The 21,111-nt window shown below is 57.0% G+C and overlaps 2 protein-coding genes and 1 long non-coding RNA gene across 13 annotated transcripts in view; 1 reads left to right on the forward strand and 2 right to left on the reverse strand.

The window, feature by feature from the left end:
* The window catches only part of HEXD (hexosaminidase D), a 24,881-nt gene extending 17,435 nt beyond the window's left edge, over nt 1–7,446 (forward strand). For 5 of the 7 annotated variants that reach the window (XM_024234556.3, XM_024234554.3, XM_063718348.1 and 2 more), the window contains 7 exons: nt 131–314; nt 1,115–1,186; nt 1,778–1,973; nt 4,271–4,353; nt 5,627–5,896; nt 6,598–6,687; nt 6,975–7,446. In XM_024234556.3, coding sequence (XP_024090324.2) covers nt 131–314; nt 1,115–1,186; nt 1,778–1,973; nt 4,271–4,353; nt 5,627–5,896; nt 6,598–6,687; nt 6,975–7,393 — 1,314 coding nt within the window. In that variant the 3' untranslated portion in view covers nt 7,394–7,446. Of the gene's footprint in view, nt 1–32; nt 315–1,114; nt 1,187–1,777; nt 1,974–4,270; nt 4,354–5,626; nt 5,897–6,597; nt 6,688–6,974 lie in introns of all 7 variants that reach the window. The other 2 variants (XM_024234557.3, XM_063718350.1) reach the window with 2 other exon arrangements.
* On the reverse strand, nt 7,444–14,662 carry LOC100459848 (cytochrome b-245 chaperone 1). Of its 5 annotated transcripts, none has more exons than XM_054537433.2 (7): nt 14,531–14,662; nt 13,003–13,125; nt 11,982–12,023; nt 11,327–11,400; nt 10,568–10,664; nt 9,149–9,293; nt 7,444–8,826 (listed from the first exon to the last, which is right to left on the reverse strand). In XM_054537433.2, the coding sequence occupies exons 2-7, from the start codon at nt 13,085–13,087 to the stop codon at nt 8,706–8,708; spliced, it is 564 nt and encodes a 187-aa protein (XP_054393408.1). In that variant the 5' UTR covers nt 13,088–13,125; nt 14,531–14,662; the 3' UTR covers nt 7,444–8,705. The 5 variants fall into 5 exon arrangements, with proteins under 5 accessions (XP_054393408.1, XP_009250471.1, XP_024090329.1 ...); XM_009252196.4 differs by having other exon boundaries at nt 14,311–14,587; XM_024234561.3 differs by lacking the exon at nt 11,982–12,023.
* Nucleotides 14,663–17,594: 2,932 nt separating this feature from the next.
* LOC129051443 (uncharacterized) lies at nt 17,595–20,799 on the reverse strand. The gene is made up of 2 exons (XR_008515726.2): nt 20,257–20,799; nt 17,595–20,132 (listed from the first exon to the last, which is right to left on the reverse strand). It is a non-coding gene; the product is annotated as an uncharacterized LOC129051443 (long non-coding RNA).
* Between the last annotated feature and the right edge of the window lie 312 nt (nt 20,800–21,111).

Raw genomic sequence — 21,111 nt, forward strand, 5'->3', positions numbered from 1 at the left:
CTCCGAGCCCCTCCCCGGCCTCCTCCCCACAGGCAGCAGCGCCTCTCCGCCAGGGCACGGCATGAACCCCGGACCCTCCCGCCGGTGTGCACGGCTGCCAAGGCAACCCCGTCCCGCTCCTTCCTTGCAGCTCTATTACCTCGGAGAGGGGGAGGCCTCGCGCCGGTGGCTGCAGCAAGAGCAGAACAGCACAGGGAAGCTGTGCCTGTCACACATGCGGGCGGTGGCCAGCCACGTGAAGGCCCGGCGCCCCAGCGTGACACCCCTGGTGTGGGACGACATGCTCCGAGACCTGCCTGAGGACCAGCTTGCAGGTCGGCCAACAGAGCTGGGGGAGGGGGTGGGCCACTGACCTGCCCAAGACCTGCGGCTTCAAAGAAAGAAGGTGCTGTAGGAAGTGGGCCCCAGGGTGAGCCCCAGCCCCGCACAGACCCGCCACAACCACCTCCTGCATCCCCTTGACACCGGGCCTGAGTCGTTTCCCTGGAAGCCGTGGAGGTTTGGGCAGGAGAGCACGGGCCTGTCCAGTGGCCCAGAAGGCTTGGGAGTGTCCAGCACTTGCAGCAGCCTCCTCCAAGGCCATCCCTGCTGGGACTGGGGGCCGAGGTTCCCGCTGGCTGCTCCTCCAGCCCCTGGGCCCTGCTCACTCTGCCTGAGGCTTTGGGATGAGCTGCTGAGCGCCTTTCTGGGGCAAGAGGTGGTACTCAGACACCTGGCCCGGTTCCACACAGAGCCCTGAGGCTCAGTGAGCTCCATAGCAGACCTGGGAGCCAGGGTGTCCTAGGGCCGTGCCGGCCTGGCAGCTCCCACCCATGCATGGCCACATAGATGACTTAGAGTGACCTCCATTCAGCCGCGTACTCCAGCTGTGCCTGTGGCTCATGGCCTGGTAGAGCGGCAGTGGGAGCATCGTCGCTCCAGTGGGCGCTGGCTTAGAAAGGTGCTGTGTGTGGTTGTGGCATTCATTGTCAAAACCCAGCACGGTGCCAAGTCTGTCTTAAGGTATCTATGCTCACACTTTCAAGCAAAACGAGAACAGGTGGGTCCGAGGGGCTGAGGGTGTGGTCCAGGTGTCTCACCAACCTCACGTCCGCTCTGTCTGCTCTGTCTACAGCGTCTGGGGTGCCGCAGCTGGTGGAGCCGGTGCTCTGGGACTACGCGGCTGACCTGGATGTGCACGGCAAGGGTCAGTGCCAAGTTGTGGGGGGTGTGTTGTCGTGGCCATGTGCCTGGGAAGGCCATCCCTGGTCCTGTGACTCTGCAGCCTGAACTGCCCAGCCTGGAGCCTGCACGGGTAGAGGCCAGGGCACAGCCCCAGCAGACCCCAGCCCATGGCGCCTCGGGGCGGCCGCCCTGCACCAGTGCCTCACCTCCCCATTCCACCTGTGTTTTCCTAGTGAGCAGGTGAACCAGGGGCCACGTACGCTCTGGAGTCTCCCCGACTGGGACCCAGGCCGGCCACATACACTCTAGAGTCTCCTACGCTGGGACCCGGGCCGGCCACATACACTCTGGAGTCTCCCCAACTGGGACCCGGGCCAGCCACATACACTCGAGTCTCCCCGACTGGGACCCGGGCCGGCCACATACACTCTGGAGTCTCCTACACTGGGACCCGGGCCGGCCACATACACTCTGGAGTCTCCTACGCTGGGACCCGGGGGTGGCCGTCTCAGGCGGCTTCCATGTTGGCTCTGGGTATAGCCCCGGGAGGCATGTCCGGGGCCGTGTTGGCCGCCTCCCCGGGAGCCACTCACCTCTTTGCTTTCTCACCCAGTCCTCCTCATGCAGAAGTACCGACGGTGCGGCTTTCCGCGGCTGTGGGCAGCCAGTGCCTTCAAGGGTGCCACGGGGCCCAGCCAGGCCGTGCCCCCTGTCGAGCACCACCTCAGGAACCACGTGCAGTGGCTGCAGGTGGCGGGCAGCGGGCCCACGGACTCACTGCAGGGCATCATCCTGACCGGCTGGCAGAGGTAAGCCCTGGCCAGTCTGTCCTTAGAGGGTCCAGGGCAGCTCTGGTGGCCACCACGTCGGCCTGTCCAGCGTCCGCCAAGGGCCTTGCCAGGTCGGTCAAAGGGGAACAGCCCGGGCCTCCGAGAGGAGCTGCAGAAACAGCCACGTGGGGTTGGGCCCTGCACGCCAGAGCGGCTGCTGAGGGACGCTGCTCCCATGTTCAGGGTCATGAACACGTGGCCCCCAGCCCCCATGCTGCCCGTGTGCGCCGCACCTGAGGCTGTGTGTGTGTGTCTTGCTTGTGGCACGAGGAGGGGTTTCGGTTCTTTCAGGATTTCACTCTGTGCTAGAAATGCCGTCTTAATTCGGACCCCATGAGAAGGTTCTTGGGTCTCTCACAGGAAAGAATTCAAGGCCGAGTGCAGTGAGGGAGGATCCCACCAAAAGGTGCCCAGTGACAGAGGTGGGGCCCTTGGAAGGCCAGCACAGGTGTGCCCAGCTCTGTTTTCCGTTTTTCTCATGTCAGGGTCTTGTATACATAAACACTAAGCTGTGCTACCTGTGGGTGGACCAATAGTATGACAGAATTTATTACTCTGTGGGCTGAGTGCGGTGGCTCACGCCTGTAATCCCAGCACTCTGGGAGGCCGAGACGGGTGGATCACCTGAGGTCCGGAGTTCGTGACCAGCCTGGCCAACATGGTGAAACCCCATCTCTACTAAAGATACAAAAATTAGCCTGGCGTGGTGGCACATGCCTATGATCCTAGCTACTTGGGAGGCTGAGGCAGGAGAATCACTTGAACCCAGGAGGCAGAGGTTGCAGTGAGCCGAGATCACGCCGCTGCACTCCAGCCTGGGCGACAGAGCAAAACTCTGTCTCAAAAAAAAAAAAAAAAAAAAAAAAAAAAGGAATGTATTACTCTATGATTTAAAGAAAACTGTCCTGGACATTTCAGTGTGTAGCCTATGGAAGCCTAACTCTAGAAGGTACATGCTGTCGTGGGTGTGGGGATGCCAGGACTGTCCGCTGTTGTAGGAGTGGCCCCTGCAGGTATCTAAGCACTTCCTCAGCTGTAAACATCCCGTGACTGTGGGTCCTGCCTGGCAAGAATGGGCCTTGTTAGTCCCATGAAGGAGCTGGGCCTCCGTGGCATCACCCTCCGTGGCGTCACCCTCCGTGGCGTCACCCTGGTGCTCCCAGGCCCCTGCTCCCCTGACAACACCGTGTGAAAAGCAGAGCTAAGATAAACCCCTGGTCGCCGACCAAGTCCTGACCTCGGGTCTCATCTCAAGTTAGAGGATTGGGGGGCAGGTGGCGCAGGTGACGTGGGCTAGGCGAACGGCTGGAGGCCGGACCCCCCAGGGGCCCCGTGCCCTCACCACAAAGCTCAGATTGAGATGGAGTCAAGAATTTCATGGTGGGGACCGCAGAGCCTGGTGGGCCAGCCTGCTAGAGGGGCAGCTCACAGCCACCATGCATGTCTGGAGCTGGCAGCGGCTCTGCAGAAGCTTCTAGATAGTTCCCACTGTCCTGTTGGGATACAGCTCTGTCTGCATAACCCAGGACCATCCGTAGAGCGGGGCGAGGCTCCTCCTCCCACAGAGCAGGGGCACATCCTTCAGGCGAGCCTGGGTCTGTGGTGTCAGGCATTGCCCAGCCTTCGCCTGTGCTCACACCTGGGGCAGCGTCTGTCACCCACCTCACAGCTGAAGAAACTGAGGCACGGGCAGGTGGAGGCACCCTACCCACCAGTGGGAAGCCCAGGCCAGGCCAAGGCCCCCCAGCCCTCGCTTGGGACAGATGCTGCCCCTGACCTGGTGCCTGCCAGGCCTGATCTCTCGCCCTCCTCATGGGGCCTTGGGGAAAAGCTGCCACCCCCACCAGCCAGACAGGAGGCGGCCGAGGGAGAGGGTGGGGCAGGAGGGGCCCAGAGGCCCTAGGAGGGGGGCGTCAAGGGCAGCCCCCAGAAGCAGGAGCCCTTTTCTCAGAGGCCAGAGGTGCTGGGGGGAGGGACAATGACCAGCCACCCACCCAAGGTCCACCCAGAGTTCTCATGGCTCCGGAGAGCATCGCAGCAAGGAATCCCCACGCTCTTCACTTGTCCGGTTTCTAGAACGGAGTTGATGTGAGAGCCCTGCCGCACAGAACCTGTCTTGGAAACCCTGGGCCCCATGGGTCGAGGGGATCGGGCTGCCCCCAGCGCTGATGTAGCCCAAGGCCCTGGAACAAGAGCAGGGATGTCCCAAGTCAGGGCGCCTGTGTCAGGCTGCTGGGGGCGGGCTGCGGAGCTGAGCGCCCCTCTCATGGACCCAGGTACGACCACTACTCTGTGCTGTGCGAGCTGCTCCCCGCAGGAGTCCCGTCCCTGGCCGCCTGCCTGCAGTTGCTTCTACGCGGTATGTCTGGTCTGGCCACCCCAAGCCCCACCGGCTCCTCCCCGAAAGACCCGGAGGGCAGGAGGCCAAGCACCCAGTGCTCCAACCACCCTGCTGGACTGTGGTGGTTCTCACAGTAGGAGGATGGTCTCACCGCCCCAGCTCAGCCACCCATCTGCCCTGAAGTCCACCCAGGCCGGGCCTGTGCCCAGGTCTCCAAGCCTAAGCCCAAAGCAGGCTGGAGAGTGACGCGGGAGGCACCCCTCAGACACAGTGAATCCGCAGAAATGCACGCAGGTCAGATGTGGGGAGCGGCTCCACCTTTGCTGCACACACGTCCTGCAAACCTGGCCGAGCAGGTGTGGGGCTCAGGTGCTCGGCCCTGGAAGGCCCTGCACCCTGGACACAGCACTCACACTTCCAGGTCTCCTGAGGGAGCAGCGGGACTTATGGGCAGGGGCAGGCACCGGGGAGCCCCTTGGGGTCGGCAGGGGGCTTGGCCAGATGAGCTGTGTGCGTGGAAACTCGCAGGCCACACAGGAAATTAGCCACTGTGTGGTGCTGATGCAGAAAGAAAAACGGCCGAGACGCGCTGAGAGCAGGACCCGCAGGCACGGCGGCCCAGGGACGGGGATGCGGCCAGTGAGAGGACGCAGAATGAGATCACATTGACTTCTCAGCTGCTGACTCTCAACTGCTTAGAAAGGGGCAGAAACGATAAAAACAGACACCCATGTGCCCCACACTAAAGAGCTGTGTTAATATTGACGGTATTTGCAGAGTCCCTTGCCCACAGCCCCACCCACCACCCCTGTGACTGGGGCACTGCCCTCCTGCCCTCTCGCCGTCAGTCTCTTGCAGCAAGTATTTCCATGAACACCAAGTCGCAGATTTGTCCACGCTGGTGCCCGCAGGCCTCATGGGTTTGTTTCGGGTGCTCTAGAATATTCCATCGATTGTGTAAACCACAGTGGCAAACTCTGCGTGAGCCCTGGACACCTGTGTGGGTCGGGCTGCGCCCAGCAGGAAGAGCCACTTGCTGTCCGGGTGTTGCTGCTGGCAACACCATCTTACTTCTGTTTTCTGATTTTTAAAAAAAGGAACGTATTTCACGTGTTTAAAGAGAAGCAGCAGGCCCATCTGCCCCCAGGTCCCCTTGGGGCCAGCACACACGGGGCTGGGCCTGGCCAGTGGCTCTCCATGCCGCCCGCCCACCTAGGCCTGCAGGTCCCAATGTAGCCCCCTCCCCTCCTCCAGAGGCCCCTCCAACCGCCCTGCTTGTTTGTGATTTCAGGAGGATTTGATGAAGATGTTAAAGCGAAAGTGGAGAACCTTCTTGGGATTTCCAGCCTGGAAATAACGGATGCTGTTAGGCAAGCACCCTGCAGCCCTCCCCGTCCCCTTCCTCCCCTCCCCTTCCCCCGCCCGTGGAGACAGCCGTTCTCAGCAGGGCTCTCCGCAGGGAGGGGGCCGGCTCTTTCCCTGGCAGCAACATCCTTGCCCTTGTCACACAAGTCAGCCTCCATCTGCGCAGCTCTGTGGACGCGCTGCTGGAGGGTAACAGGTGAGTGTGTGGGTCAGGGGCAGGTGTGGGTGAGCGGGCAGGCATGGGGTGGGTGCGGGTGAGGGGGCAGGTGCGGGTGAGGGGCAGGTGCGGGTGAGGGGCAGGTGCGGGTGAGGGGCAGGTGCAGATGAGCGGGCAGGCATGGGGCACGTGCGGGTGAGGGGGCAGGTGTGGGTGGGAGGCAGGTGCGGGTGAACGGGCAGGTGTGAGCGTGCGGGTGAGGGGAAGGTGCGGGTGAGGGGCAGGTGCAGGTGAGGGGCAGGCATGGGGCAGGTGCGGGTGAGGGGCAGGTGCAGGTGAGGGGCAGGCATGGGGCAGGTGCGGGTGAGGGGGCAGGTACGGGTGAGGGGGCGGGTGAGGGGCAGGTGCGGGTGAGGGGGCAGATGCGGGTGAACAGGCAGGTGTGAGCGTGCAGGTGCGGGTGAGGGGCAGGTGCGGGTAAGCGGGAAGGCATGGGGCAGGTGTGGGTGGGAGGCAGGTGTGAGTGAGGGGGTAGGGACAGATGCAGGTGAGGGGCAGGTTCACAAGTCCCCCCACTCCCAGGCACAGGAGGAGGCAGCCTCATCCTTCACAAAGACTTTCTGGGGGACATAAGACTTAGAAATGTCAACCCCATTCTTAAACATTTTCTGTATTACTGCAAAGCCGCCCCACAGCTGCCTTGGTAGCCCGCGGCACACCCGTATGTGGATTTGCCCCAGGTATGTCACTGGCTGGTTCAGCCCCTACCACCGCCGGCGGAAGCTCATCCACCCGGTCATGGTTCAGCACATCCAGCCCGCAGTGCTCAGGTGAGGCCCTGGGCTCTTACAGGCCGTGCGGCCATGGGTTCCCTGAGGACTGCTGCTGTTGCTGACATGTCCCTCAACTAGAGAGCAGAGGGTGAGCCCCTAGTTGTAAAAGGCCCTCTGGACTCAGATGTGCAGCTGTCACCGACTTGTTCCTCCCGACATGCCGATGAGGTAGGGTCAGTAGCCCCATTTCACAGGTAAACTGAGGCACAGGGCAGTACTGACCATGGGGCTGAGGGCAAGTCCTGAGTGTGCAGACTGTGTGTTCACGGCACCCTCACCCGCAGCCTCCTGGCGCAGTGGAGCACCCTCGTGCAGGAGCTGGAGGCTGCCCTGCAGCTGGCTTTCTACCCGGATGCCGTGGAGGAGTGGCTGGAGGAAAACGTGCACCCCAGCCTGCAGCAGCTGCAAGCTCTGCTGCAGGACCTCAGCGAGGTATCCGCCCCCCCGCTGCCACCGACCAGCCCTGGCAGGGATGCTGCTCAGGACCCCTGAGGGGAGAGCTCATGCCAGGGGGCTCCTGCTGGGGGCTGGGGGGGCTCTGCACTGCCAACTGTTGGCCTGGGCAATAGGGGCCCACGTGGGCATCGTGCCCTCTGGCCCAGCAGTGTCTCGCCCACACTCAGTTCCTGAGGACCCTGGGGAGCCCCTGGGGGAGACACTAGAAAACACAGAAGGAAGCAGCACAGGGAGACCCGCTTTGTGATCTGCACGTGTGACACCGATTCTTTGGAAATAAAGAGTGGAAGCTGCGGGTGACACGCGAAGGGTTATTTATGGTTATGATGACCATGTCCTGCAACGAGGGACTGGCAGCCACTACTGAGGAGGAGGGTCCCATCTCTCTCCTGTTGGCTTTCACCGAGGTCACAGCCAGACGTGGGGCAAAGGCGTTCCCTGTCCTACCCAGCCATTCCTAGGCCTGCCGCCTAGGGGCTCACAGGGCCCAGGAGTCCCCAGCTCACAGGCCAGGGCATAAGGCCAGGCGTGTTCGGTGCACACTGCACCTGGGAGGACCTGGGTGCACTTGGGAGACCAAGAGCACTGGCACGTCAGGATGGTTGGCATTCAGCTCCTACGGGGTGGGGAGAAGTCTGTAGCGGAGAGCCCAGCCCCTCCTGCCAGGTCTTCCTAGGTTCGAGAGAGGCTGGAACTCAATTTCTGCAGAAAATCTCCCAGTTTTTCTTGTTTGGTCAATTTTTTTGCAAAGACAGGATCTTGCTGTGTTACCCAGGCTGGTCTTGAACTCCTGGCCTCAAGCAATCCTCCCGCCTCGGCCTCCGAAAGTGCTGGGATTACTGGCATGAACCACTGCACCCGGCTGGAGCTCCCGGTTTCTAAGCACTGCACGATACTAGAAGAGCTGACCTTTTTTCTGGCCTCACAGCTTATGCTGAGGCTGAGTGTGACGAACAGAGAGACCTTTCTGTGACGACCACTGGGGCAGAGCGGTCTATGCGCCGAGATCCTGGCATCAGCAAGGGAGGCGGGTCCTCGGGGAGGGGCAGCTTCCAGTGTGGCTGCAGCGTGCACAGCCAGGTAGGCCCCGGATGTTCACACCTCACTGCCCTTGGGGAAGCACCTGACTGCTGGGGATGTCCACCAGGGAGAGGCTGCTGTGTCGGGGACAACACACAGCATCAGCACCCACAAGGGCCTGGCCTGGCCCCGCCTCTCCACTTGCCGGAGGTCTTGCTGTGGCCCACAGCAGGAGTCCAGGGCTGGCGAGACCTCCGGCTGCAGAAAGGCAGGCCCAGGCCTCACGATGGAGAAAGTCTGGGTGTCCTGGTCTGGCCTGCTGTTTCATGCAGTGTGCAAGCAGCAGCATGAGCAGGCAATAGGCCAACTCGGCTGGAGGCACCGACTGAAGCCAAGGTCATGGGTTCTGTGGGCAGTGCACAGGATCAGGCACACCGGGAATGTGCCACGGGTCCTGTGGGCGGTGCACGGGCTCAGGCACACCGGGAATGTGCCACGGGTCCTGTGGGCGGTGCACGGGATCAGGTACAGTGGGGCTGTCAGCTCTGGCTCCCAGGGTCGCCGGCCTCACTGTCGCTGCTCTGAGACAGCTCTGTGGGGCTCTCAAGGCAGTGCAGCTCCAGGAAGCTGGTGATGAGCTTGGCGATGGCTTCCACATCACTGGGCAAGGCCGGCAACGGGAGGAAGGTCAGGTCACCTCGGCACAGGGCGCCATGAGATCCCACAGCAGTCTCCTCCTGGACCACCTACCTCCAGCAGCACCTGGGGCTCCCAAACTGGACCCAGCACTTCCGGGCCTGCTCCCACCCTCCCAGTCACAGTGGGGCTGCCCCTGAGCCTGCACACGCTTCCTGTGGGCCCCTCTGTGTCCCGTCCACAAACTCATCTCCCCTCCCAGCTGCCCCATAGCTCTGGGCGGTCAGGAACGGGAGTCCCCTGACACAGCTGCAGCTCCGGCCAGATCAAAGTCCCACAGCCTTACCTGCGGTGGCCCATGACCGCACTCTGCGTGAGGGGGTGGGAGAAGCCCGTTGCGAGCCGGAGCACCACCATGTAGCCCTTCCCGAAGTACCGGACCTTCTCCTCCTCCACGCTCACGTCACGGACATCATGCAGCAGGACCACCACTGCGGGGAGACGGTCAGTGGCCGAGCCATCCCCGCCCACACATGCTGCCCGGCAGTCGCACCAGGGCCACTGGCGCCATCGAAAGCGACAGCCGCACTTGGTTGGCAGCAAAAGCATTTGCTGTTTCCTGCCTGAGGCTGGGCCCCGGAGGACTGCTGTGGCCCTGAAGGCAGTGCGGGGTCCTCTGGGTGGGAAGGACGTGCCCGCGGTGCAGGCTGGCGGGCCACATGCTGGTTCTCCTGGGAGTGCCGACTGTGGGGACCCGCTCAGTGCGAGGCCGCCATCTTTACACTGCACTGTTCCTCCAGGTCTCCCCGAGGTTGGCTGCTGAGCCAGGGCCACCCTCCAATTCCCGTGGCAACTCAGGGCAGCCACCTCTTCGGGTACTGGGGCGGTCCCAATGGCTGTCAGAAAACGGCACAGCTGCCTCCCACAGCCCAGGCCAGCCCTGCAACTCCTCTCCCCAAAGCCACAGGTGACCTGGGGCCAATGCCCTGGCCAGGTCCCTGCAGGGATCCAGGAAGCAGCCTGTCAGAAGCGCAGCATTGCGGCACTAAACCCAAGACTGCCCAGCAACTCTGGTCGCCAGAATCTGTCCCCTCTGGGGCTATGCATGGGCAGCTGGACCCCGGGGCCTCTCTCTGTCTGTGCGGCAGCATCTACAGGAAAATGGTACTGACCACAGCTGGGCCAGTGCCCAGGCTCAAGGGTGGGGAGTTCCTCGGACCATCCAGCCCCTACTGCAGGCCCAGTAGAACCCATAGGAAAGCTGGAGCAGCGCCAAGGCCCACAAGAAACCAGGTGGCCCCACTCCAGACCCCCACTCCAGAACGCCCGCGGGCTGCCATGGCTCTCCCTGCCCCGTCCTGTGACCTGCCACTGGGGCCAGACTGCACCTGGGGACAAGTGGCTGCCAGGCAGGCGGGAGAACGCAGCTAAACAGAGGCTGCCCGAGCCCGGGCGGGCCAGACCCCTGCTCTGCCAGACCCTTGCTCCTCCAGACCCCTGTTCCTCCCACTCTCCCCAGGGGCCAAACCTCTAAAGAACCCAGGAGGCTCTAGGACCCCGCTGAGCAGGTGAGCAGGTGGGGCGTATCCATGGGATCCTGCGTCCAGCGGGCAGGACACAACCCTGGTCACCAAGCAGGCGAGCTTGGACTAAAGGCGCTTCCAGGCCCCCCTCTAGGCCCCATGGGTCACCCAGACCCAGACGCCCAAGTGTGCCGCCTCTGTGGCCCACTGTGTCCCATGTCCCCACGCTCCCCACAACTCACCCTGGTCGTGGCCAGCTCTGAAAAGAGTCAGCAGCTTCTTGTAGAGGCTGAACGTCTTCAAAACAACCTTCCCTGTGCTCTTGTCGAAGACGGCTTCCTGGAAACCGACATGCACCGACCACCATGAACCTCCAGGAACGGGGGCCCCGTGGCCGCTGGGGCATCACCCCCACCCTTACCAGGGTGGACACTCAAGAAGGGGCGCTGGGGCCCCTCCCAGTCAGAACCCAAACCCCTGAAGCCACACGTGCTGCTCTATCAGAGCTGGATATCTGCAGCCAACCTGACTCCTGTTGGGAAATGGGGAGGTGGGCAGGTGCAGCGGGCGCTTGCTCCACTCTGCAGGCAAAACAAGTGCAGGGAGGCAGTGGAACCAGCAAACGAGGGCATGGAAGTCAGAGGGCAGCACTGGGCCAGGCTGAAAGAACTCATGAGGGGCTCCGAGGTGGGAGGGCCGGCCACGGGGAAAGCTGACTCGCATCCCATCATGGCAACTCTGGGAAGAAAGCACTTTGGTGAAGACAGTCACGGAAAGCTTCTAAGAGAAAAATGCCTTCAGGGGATTCTTTGGCCAAGAACGGTCCCAGATGAGTGCAGGGGCCATGTCCTGATGAATGGAGACCTCCAAGCAGGGACCAACACTTCAGGACGGGGAGGTGCTAGGCCACCCAGGGCCCTTCCTCCTCCTCTCATTCCCATTGCAAAAAACCCAGGAGCTGAACAGCCCTGGACTCTGTCCCGCACCCGAGCCGGCCTTACCTCCCAGTCCTCCAAGTTCTGCACAGCCACAAACAGGCAGCCTGTGACGTAGAAGAGCTTCCAGCCCAGGCTATCTGGAGATGGACATAGGGCGCCAGCCTGTGAGCTCCAGGGACGTGCCCATGGGAGGCCCCGCCTAGCACAGCCTCCCCCAGACGCTGGCCAGAGCCCACGCTTACAAGGACCCCCTGGGCAGCTTCCTGTGCTGCTGACCCTGCCCTGGCCACTCAGGACCCACACACGGCACATCCCACCCAGCTCTGACCCCCAGAGTCCACGTAAGAGAGGCAGGTGGGGCGCACAGGGCCTCTGCCCGTCTGGGCAGGCCCAGTGATGGTGGCAGGGTGAGAAGTACGCCTCACCCCACAGCTGGATCTTAGCCAGATCCTCAAGAGCATCTTTCCGGGAATATTTGATGACCCAAAAACACAGAAGACTTAAGAAGTGAAATGTGGGCTGGGTGCGCTGGGCAGGATGGGCGTGCGGAAGAACAGCAGCGTGTGGAGGGGTGTGGTGCCCACCAGCAATCAAGGGGCAGAAGTGCCGATCCTAAAGGCCGCCCCATGGACAGTCACAAATGACAGTTTTTCCTTCTTTTCTCTGTTTTCCAAACAGCTGAGACAGTCATGGGGGGGTGGGGCAGGGGGTGCTTTACCTCCGCTGTAGTAGGCAGCAGCCAGGCCAATCGACAAGATTCCTATGAAAAGAAAGTGACTGCCTGCCTATTGATCCTGGTAAGACCCCACCTCCCCGGTGCAGCGGGACCAGGAGCCACAGCCCAGATGAGCAGGCCCTTCCCACTGTAGGAACAGCTGTGGTCAGGGGTTACAGACCACCAGGTTCAGAGTAGGGGAAACAGCCAGGAAGTTGGTTCAATAATGCAGTATAGCTGGGCGTAGTATCACACACTTGTAATCCCAGCTACCTGGGAGGCCGAGGATGGAAGATCGCTTGAGCTCAGGAGTTTGAGACCAGCCTGGGCAACATAACGAGACCTCATCACTAAAGAAAACAAAAGCAAAACACAGTATACGCTATTCACAGTATTTACTGGACACATCTGCTGTGTGAGGCTCCATAACTGACACGGGTGTTACTCCAGTAGCGCGTGGTGAGGCCTGAACACTGTGCACAAAGAAATTACAACACAGCGTGCCATGCAAAACACACAGGAGGCTGTGGTGTGTCACAAAAAAGGTGGGCCCCAGCTGCTGAGGTACAGCCAGCACCACTCCTCACACGGTGTCCCATCAACACAAGTGCAGCTGTCCCCAAGGGTACAGGACCCTACTGGTGGGTAGGGATGGAGGACAGGAGGCTAAGTGGACTGTGAGTCCTATGAAGAGGTCTGAGGACCAGGGAGGAGGAGACATGGGAACCCACGATCACCCATCATGTGATTCAAAACAAGTACAAAGGAAAATATGGTGACCTCAGAAAAGCTCATAGAGTATATTAAATACTCTGGGTGTTAGTGGTTAAAAGGGACAAAACAGACATGCATTATCTGTAAAACCAAGTACACCAGATAAAATTTGAATGGATACAAAGAAACAAAATAGCCATTAGATTTCAAGGTAATAGAAAAAAGAGAAAATACTTTGTTTCATTTTCATCCTTTTTGAAAGTCAGGCTTCTGGTTCTGGGGTTCTGGGGAGGGAGGTGGAGAGCCTTACCAACCAGCAGGGACCAGGACCGGATGCCTGGAGCCCTCTTCAGATGGAGGCGGGAGCTGGTGCGGGTCTCTACCTGCAGGTACATCCCGAGATGGCAGCACCACTCTCTACAGGAGGAGCGGTCTGGGGACAGACAGAGGCAGCTGAGCCCTTGGGCCTGCACACAGGCAGGCGCCCACGCCATCAGGCCCAGTCTGGAGGCCAAGAGCAAGCCCCCAACTAAGTCACCTGCAGCCCCAGACACCATCAGCCAGTCTCACCTGGTCTGTGTGGTCGGAAACGTCACTGGATCCCCCAGAGACCCCGTTTCCTGTGTAAGGAAGGCCCTTTTCTCTTCACAGTGACACCGACTGCGCGGGGGCTGTTTCCCGCTCAGACTCACCAGCTACAGCTGCATCACCACCTGCCCCGTCCTATCTGGAAACCTTATGTCCTGAGGCGGCCACTAGCCCCGAGCAGTCTTTAAGCTTCTAGCACCTACGGGCACCCCCTCTCCCCTGCGCTGGCCTCCACCAAGAAAGGAATTGAAAGTCCCATCATGGCTTCCGGCTGTACTGGCTCTCGCACTGGCATGGACCAACACTCTCAGGTCTCTGCCCTCCTCCACCTGCTGAAAGTTCAGACTGCACAGTGGAAGGTCCCACAGCGGCCAGAACCGACGAGTCACCAAAGGGGCTAATCTTCCACAGGGGAGTTCCGCACTGGTGCAGCAGCCCTGCCACTTCACCGTATGCTCCCAACACTGGCCCGAGGGCCCCTGTTCTGGTAGTTTCTCAGGGCTTTCCCTGTGAAGTCAAATCAAATTTCTGACATTAAATAGGGGGTTCAGGCTGGGCGCGGTGGCTCATGCCTGTAATCTCAGCACTTTGGGAGGCCGAGGCGTGCGGATTGCTTGAGTCGCGGAGTTCAAGACCAGCCAGGGCAACGTGGTGAAACCCCGTCTCCACAGAAAATATGTAAAACAGCCCGGTATGGTGGTGTACGCCTGTGGTCCTAGCTATTCAGGAGGCTGAGCTGGGAGGATCACCTGAGGCCGAGAGGTGGAGGCTGCAGTGAGCAGAGATGGTGCCACTGCACTCCAGCCTGGGTGACAGACTGAGACCGTGTCTCAAAAAAATAAAAAATAGTGGGTTCAAATCACACAAACCAATCCTAGATGCTGGTATATGACTGGGCTCCCTCCCAGGCCTCAGTTACCGCATTGCTCCCCAAACACCCGGCATTCCACATCCAAATGCACACACACACGCACACTCGCGGACACAAGCACACGCGCGCTGGCAAAGCCGCCGGCGCCGCTGGTCGCACCGAGCGCTCGTTTCTTTGTCCGGATCGAGGGCGCTCCCGCCGCCGGGGCCAACCTGCAGCGGAACAGGCGCGAAGCCGCCCGCGACGGGCACGGCGGCACACGGAACAGCCGGCAGGCGGGCCCAGGACGCAGACTCCTCCCGGAGTGGGCCCAAGGGTGCCGGGACGCGCGGCACGGAGCGGGAAGGAAGTGCGGAGCCCACCCAGCCCAGCCGCCTACCGAGAGCACAGCGGTCCCCGCGCCGCAGCAGAGAGACGCGAACCGGCGGGGGCGGGGCCGCGCGCACTTCCGGGATTGGAGCGGAGCCCAGCCGACTTTCGGGGACGGGGCCGCGCGCACTTCCGAGATTGGAGGCGGGGCCACAAGCATTTCCTGGATGGGGCGGAGCCGAGCGGATTTCCGGGATCGCGGGCTGGGCCGCGCGGACTTCCGGGATCCGGGCGGAGCCGCAGGAGGCGGCGGGTGGTTCCTGCTAAAGGAGCCAGTTTTCTTGAAAAAAAGAAACGTGCGGGGAAACGTATCCGACAGCAAGGAATTTACCAAGGACTATGAGCGTCTTGCTAACATAGAAGCGAAACTGAAGTGGTTCTCATTGCCAAAAAAGAAGAAGAGTTGAGCATGAATAAGAACAGTAATTCCGGTGAATTTAAAATCCTCAGATGCTCCACTCTGTAATTCATAATAATGTACTTTTTAACTCTGTTCACTTTTGGAGGACGCTGGCAAGCTCACCCCAGTTTGTGGCCTGGTTAATAAAAGGAAAGCATCAAGCATTTGTCCTGCCTGTATGAAATTTACATCAGAGTAACCAAATACTGCATGAGAAGAATTTCTCATTATAGAAGTTTTCCCGCTAATAAATGAAGAAGAAACAGTAGGATTAAAACATCACCCTATGAATTAACGGACCTAGGCAATGTCATCAATGACTGCTAATTAACATCGCAAAAAGGTCAGTTAGATATCAGAAGTACACAACACCAGCTATGAAGTAGTCTTGCCAGAAAAAAATTGACCTGAATGTGAACAAGCTTCTAGAGTGAATTACTGGAAATGTGGAAGACAAGACTGTACTAAAGGATTCTACAAGGATACAGTCAGCAATTGTGGGTGTAAACCAAAAATAAAATTCGAAACCTCAACCATCTGAATGGACCCTTCCGCTTGGCCAAGAGCATTCCCAAGTTATCCTGAAAAACTAGCTCAGGCAGTGATGGGAAGGGGGAGACAGACATACCTCACTCCCTCCTCCCTTTGGGAATTCAGGCACACAGCTGACCAGCATTCACATTAAAACAGATCTTGAGGTGGCCGGGCGCGGTGGCTCACGCCTGTAATCCCAGCACTTTGGGAGGCCGAGGCGGGCAGATCACGAGGTCAGGAGACCAAGACCATCCTGGCTAACACAGTGAAACCCCATCTCTACTAAAAACACAAAAAAATTAGCCGGGCGTGGTGGCGGGTGCTTGTAGTCCCAGCTACTCGGGAGGCTAAGGCAGGAGAATGGCGTGAACCTGGGAGGCAGAGCTTGCAGGGAGCCGAAATCGCGCCACTGCTCTCCAGCCTGGGCAACAGAGTGAGACTCCATCTCAGTAAAAAATAAAAAAACAAAACAAAAACAGATCTTGAAGCTGACAAAGTAGACTCTAGCAATGACGCCAAATTCCAGCCTGACTCTGGTACAGGACTACATGACAGATAGGAAGCCTTGGAAGAAATCGAAGTACTTTACCCCACATTAAATTTCTTCGACTTATTTTGAAATAGCCCTGCAAAGCTGTCCCTTGTGAGGAAAATCTACATTCTGTAGAGAATCCCCGTTCCTTTCCAGGTCTTTTTCCTGTTTCAGGAGAGAACTCTGATAAGAAGCACTTACAATCTATTCTCTCTGAAGCCTGCTACCTGGAGACTTCTTCTGCTTAATGGAAATCTTGGTCTCCACAAACCCTTATCTTAACCTAAAAACTCCCTTCTGTTGATTCTAGGTCTTTAGACAGTAACTTAACCTTTTCAACCAATTGCCAGTTAGAAAATCTTTGAATCTACCTATGACCTGGAAGCCCCCCTCCTTCAAGTTGCCCCACCTTTCTGAACCAAACCAATGTGCATCTACACATATTGACTAATGTCTTATGTCTTCCAAAAATGTATGTAGCCTAACCACCTTGGGTACGTGTTCTTAGGATCTCCTAAGGGCTGTGTCGCTGGCCCTTGGTCACTCATATTTGGTTCAGAATCTCTTAAAATATTTTACAGTTTGACTCTTTTTGACAACATGGGAAATCCTACCGGCAAATGACCTGATTTTTTAAATGATATATACAAAGAGAAGGATATGGATAGAACCTACAAATTTAAAAAATGACAACAACTTTAAGATCAGGAACTCTGCAACTTTTTTTTTTTTTTTTTTTTTGGACAAAGTCCCACTCTGTTGCCCAGGCTGGAGTGCAGTGGCACCATCTCAGCTCATTGCAACCTCTGCCTCCCGGGTTCAAGTAATTCTCCTGCCTCAGCCTCCCAAGTAGCTGGGACTACAGGCACACACCACCACGTCCAGCTAATTTTTTTATTTTTAGTAGAGGCTTTTGCCATGCTGGCCAGGCTGGTCTCGAACCCCTGACTTCAGATGATCCGCCTGCCTTGGCTGCCCAAAGTGCTGGGATTACAAGCATGAGCCATCATGCCCAGCTTGAACTCTGCCACTTCTAAGTAGGCTTCAAGTTATGTCAAAATCAAGTTTTTACTTTTAAAGAGAGACTTTTCAATGTCTTCCGTAAGTTCATAGAAAAAGAGACTTAAGAAACATATGAACCAATTGTAATATAGACTAATAGAACATACTAGACCTTATTTAGATCCTGATTTAAACAAACTGTAAAAAAAAAAATGAGACAATGGGGAAAACTGGAAATTGGCTATTTGATAAAAAAAAAATTAAGTGATTATAATTTGTTCTTTTTTTTTTTTTTTTTTTTGAGACGGAGTCTCGCCCTGTTGCCCAGGCTACAGTCGTGCGATCTCGGCTCACTGCAGCGTCCGCCTCCCAGGTTCAAGCAATTCTCCTGCCTCAGTCTCCTGAGTAGCTGGGACTACAGGTGCGTGCCACCACACCCAGCTAATTTTTTGTATTTTATTAGAGATGGGGTTTCACCATGTTGTCTGGGCCAGTTGTGAACTCCTGAGCTCAGGCAATCCTCCTGCCTTGGCCTCCCAAAGTTCTGGGATTACAGGCATGAACCAACACACCCGGCCGTAATTTGTTCTTTCAACCATATTACACTTACGTTTTTATTTCTTTTTTTTTTTTTTTTTTTTGTATCTTAGAGATGGAGTTTTGCTCTTGTTTCTCAGGCTGGAGTGCAATGGCATGGTGTTGGCTCACTGCAACCTCTGCCTCCCAGGTTCAAGTGATTCTCCTGCCTCAGCCTCCTGAGTAGCTGTGATTACAGGCACCCACTACCACACACAGCAAATTTTTGTATTTTTAGTAGAGATGGGGTTTCACCATGTTGACCAGGCTGGTCTCAAACACCTGACCTCAGGTGATCCACCCACCTCAGCCTCCCAAAGTGCTGGGATTACAGGCATGAGCCACCACACCTGGCCAGTTATGTTTGTAAAATATTAACAAAAAAGCTATACAAATGACAACCTAATTATCCTTTTATTTAAGCTGAAGTTGAGGGGAGATATTTTCTGAGAGATGCTGACTTGAATTTGAGTAATCTAGAGGGTTAAGACTTCCAAAATTTCACTGTTGCATTTGTAAAAAGCTATACAAAATGAAAACTACACATAAGAATTTTTTTTTTTTTGAGACGAAGTCTCACTCTGTTGCCCAGGCTGGAGTCCAGTGGTGCGATTTCAGCTCACTGGAACCTCCACTTTCTGGGTTCAAGCGATTCTCCTGCCTCAGCCTCCCAAGTAGCTGTGATTACAGGCACACACCACCATGCCTGGCTAATTTTTGTATTCTTAGTAGAGACGGGGTTTCACCATGTTGGCCAGGCTGGTGTCAAACTCCTGACCTCAACTGATCCACCTGCCTCGGCCTCCCAAAGTGCTGGATTACAGGCATAAGCCCCATGCCCGGCCTCAACTTTGAAGTGTCAACTTGTAACTGACTTTGCAAAGATTAAGACAGTGATAGAGGCTGGGTGCAGTGGCTCACACCTGTAATCCCAGCACTTTGGGAGGCTGAGGTGGATCACTTGGGCCCAGGAATTCAAGAACAGCCTGGGCAACATGGGGAGACCCTGTATCTACAAAAAATTTAAAACTTAGCCATGCACAGTGGTGTGAACCTGTAGTCCCAGCTACCCCACGGGGCTGAGGTGGAAGGATTACTTGAGCCAAGGAGGTTGAGGCTGCAGTGAGCTGTGATCACGCCACTGCACTCCAGCCTGGGTGACAGAGTGAGACCCTGTCTCAAAAAAAAAGACAGAGAAATTTCACGTAGTTAATTCCATCTTCCTTCTAACATCCAAGCTGTCCTTGGTTATTCCTGGGCATAAGCCAAGCTAATTTTAGGAGCTTTGGGAGGAATTTACAGTTTAACCTTGAAACAAGGATGATAATAGTCCCTTCCTAAAACTATCACCTCCCACTTTTGCGGCTGAAATTGCCTTTGTAAAGCTCATGAAAGGCCACAAGGTTAGGATTGTGGGAGTGGCCTGAACTCTGCTAAAATGCAGGCCTGGTTTCTACAGTCCCTCACTGCTCAGGACTCATGTGGCCAGAGGTCACAAAATTTACAACTTCCTGAATTGCACCTATAGATAATATCAGTATTGCAGAACCTAAGAATGGCTTTTTGAGATGTTTTTCAGAGTGAACCCACCCCAACCTGCGACTCAGGACTCATTTGGTTTCTGTGGCCCCACCCAGAGGCAGACTCAGTGCTTGAGGACCGTTTTCCACACACCCTTTTGATTTCACTCCCAGTCAACCAGCAGCACCCATTCCCTAGCCCCCTGCCCACCAAATTGTGCATAAAAAACCTAACTGCAGCCAGGCATGGTGGCTCATGCCTGTAATCCTAGCACTTTGGGAGGCCAAGGCAGGTGGATCATGAGGTCAGGAGTTCAAGACCAGCCTGGCCAGTATGGTGAAACCCCATCTCTACTAAAAAATACAAAAATTAGCCAGGCGTGGTGGCATGTGCCTGTAGTCCCAGCTACTCAGGAGGCTGAGGCAGGAGAATCGCATGAACCTGGGAGGCGGAGGTTGTAGTGAGCCGAGATTGCGCCACTGCACTCCAACCTGGGTGACAGAGTGAGACTCCGTCTCAAAAACAAAAAAACAAAAAACAAACCCCTAACTGCTGAGCCTTTGGAGAGGCTGATTGGAATAATAACTGTCTCCTGTGTGGCCTGCCAGGTGTCAATTAAACTCTTTTCCTGGCCTGCTGCAATCTTGATGAATTGACTTTTTGTCTGTGCAGCAGGCAGGAAGAACCCGATGGGCAATGGCAAGCTGAAGAATGATGAGATTCATAAATTTGGAAAGGAGAGCTTTATTTCTCATAAAGGGTTTCAGCCTGCAGGGTGGCCATTCTGACAGGCAGGGAAGCACTGCCTCTGGCCAGAAGCAAGAAACGGACACTTCCAGGGAGGGGCAAACGGAACAGGAATCTATGCGGAGCAGTGTGTAAATATACATATTTATCAAGCTACAGGAGGAGTCATGAATGTTTTTGAAGAGAGAAACATACACAAGCACAATGAAGCTTCAGGCCCCTTCACGAGGGTCATGTCATCTCACCAGAACCACTCCAGTGTCTCTTATCAGTAAGCAATACTGGTCAATTGTGCCGAAACTGCAAATGAGAGGGTTGTTGTCAACGGTGGAGTCTTTCGAAAGCGCTGGTTTCCGTTAAGCTCTTAGCCAAGAAAACCTAACGGTAGTTAGCCAAGGATCGGCCTTAATAACAGGTGTCTCACCTCCCATCTGTCATGGCTGAGAACTGCCTTCAAGGTAACCCTGGGATCTTCTTAGCCAGTAGGGGGTTCGTGTAGTCAGTTGGGGGTCTTTGGATTTCATTTTCATTTCTCAGAGGACAGTAAGAAAGGCTCTAACATGGGGAATCCTGAGAACTGCTGGTGTCTGTTAAATAAGCCTACAAGTTATTTTTCTTATGTCACACTCTCCCAAGACATGTTCTTACTTCTCATTTCTGATTTCTGTAATACGCATACACTAATTTCATAAAACGTTTATAATTAGGAGTCCAACACTTCCATTATAGCCCTGTATCAATGTTTTGCTTAGCTGAAATCAATTTCTTGGAGGAGTAAGTGTTATCTTTACTTTGTAAGCTGTAAGGGCCCAAATCAATGTACCTGGTAAAATTATCCACAGTGAACACACGCAAATGTCAAAAGGCCATCATCTAGCATCTGCCCTCGTGCTTCCGGGTCCATCACGTGGTTACTGCCAGGCAGGCCGCGCATGCGCGCTGCTACTCCGCCAGGCCTACGTGACACGACCTGAAGCAGCAATGGCGGCGGACGAGGGCTGTGCCCCCGGCCCGCCCTGTTAGGAGCCGCGAGTAAGGCGAGTGTCCGACGCCAAGCTGGCTGACAGAGCCCGGCCGCGGCCTCCGCGGGCCCAGGGGCCTCCAGGCCCCGTGACCACCGGACCGAGCACCCTGGAACGGCCCCGGCTTGGCCTCGGGACAGTCCGCGCCCTCACCGACTCCCTGGGGAACGCCGCTTGGCCGCCGCCGCCGCCGCCGCCGCCGCCGCCGCCGCCGCCGCCGCCGCCGCCGGACCCACGAGAAGCGGAAACCGGCGCAG

Source organism: Pongo abelii, chromosome 19 (genome assembly GCF_028885655.2).
Source record: "Pongo abelii isolate AG06213 chromosome 19, NHGRI_mPonAbe1-v2.0_pri, whole genome shotgun sequence".
NCBI classification, from domain to species: Eukaryota; Metazoa; Chordata; class Mammalia; order Primates; family Hominidae; genus Pongo; species Pongo abelii.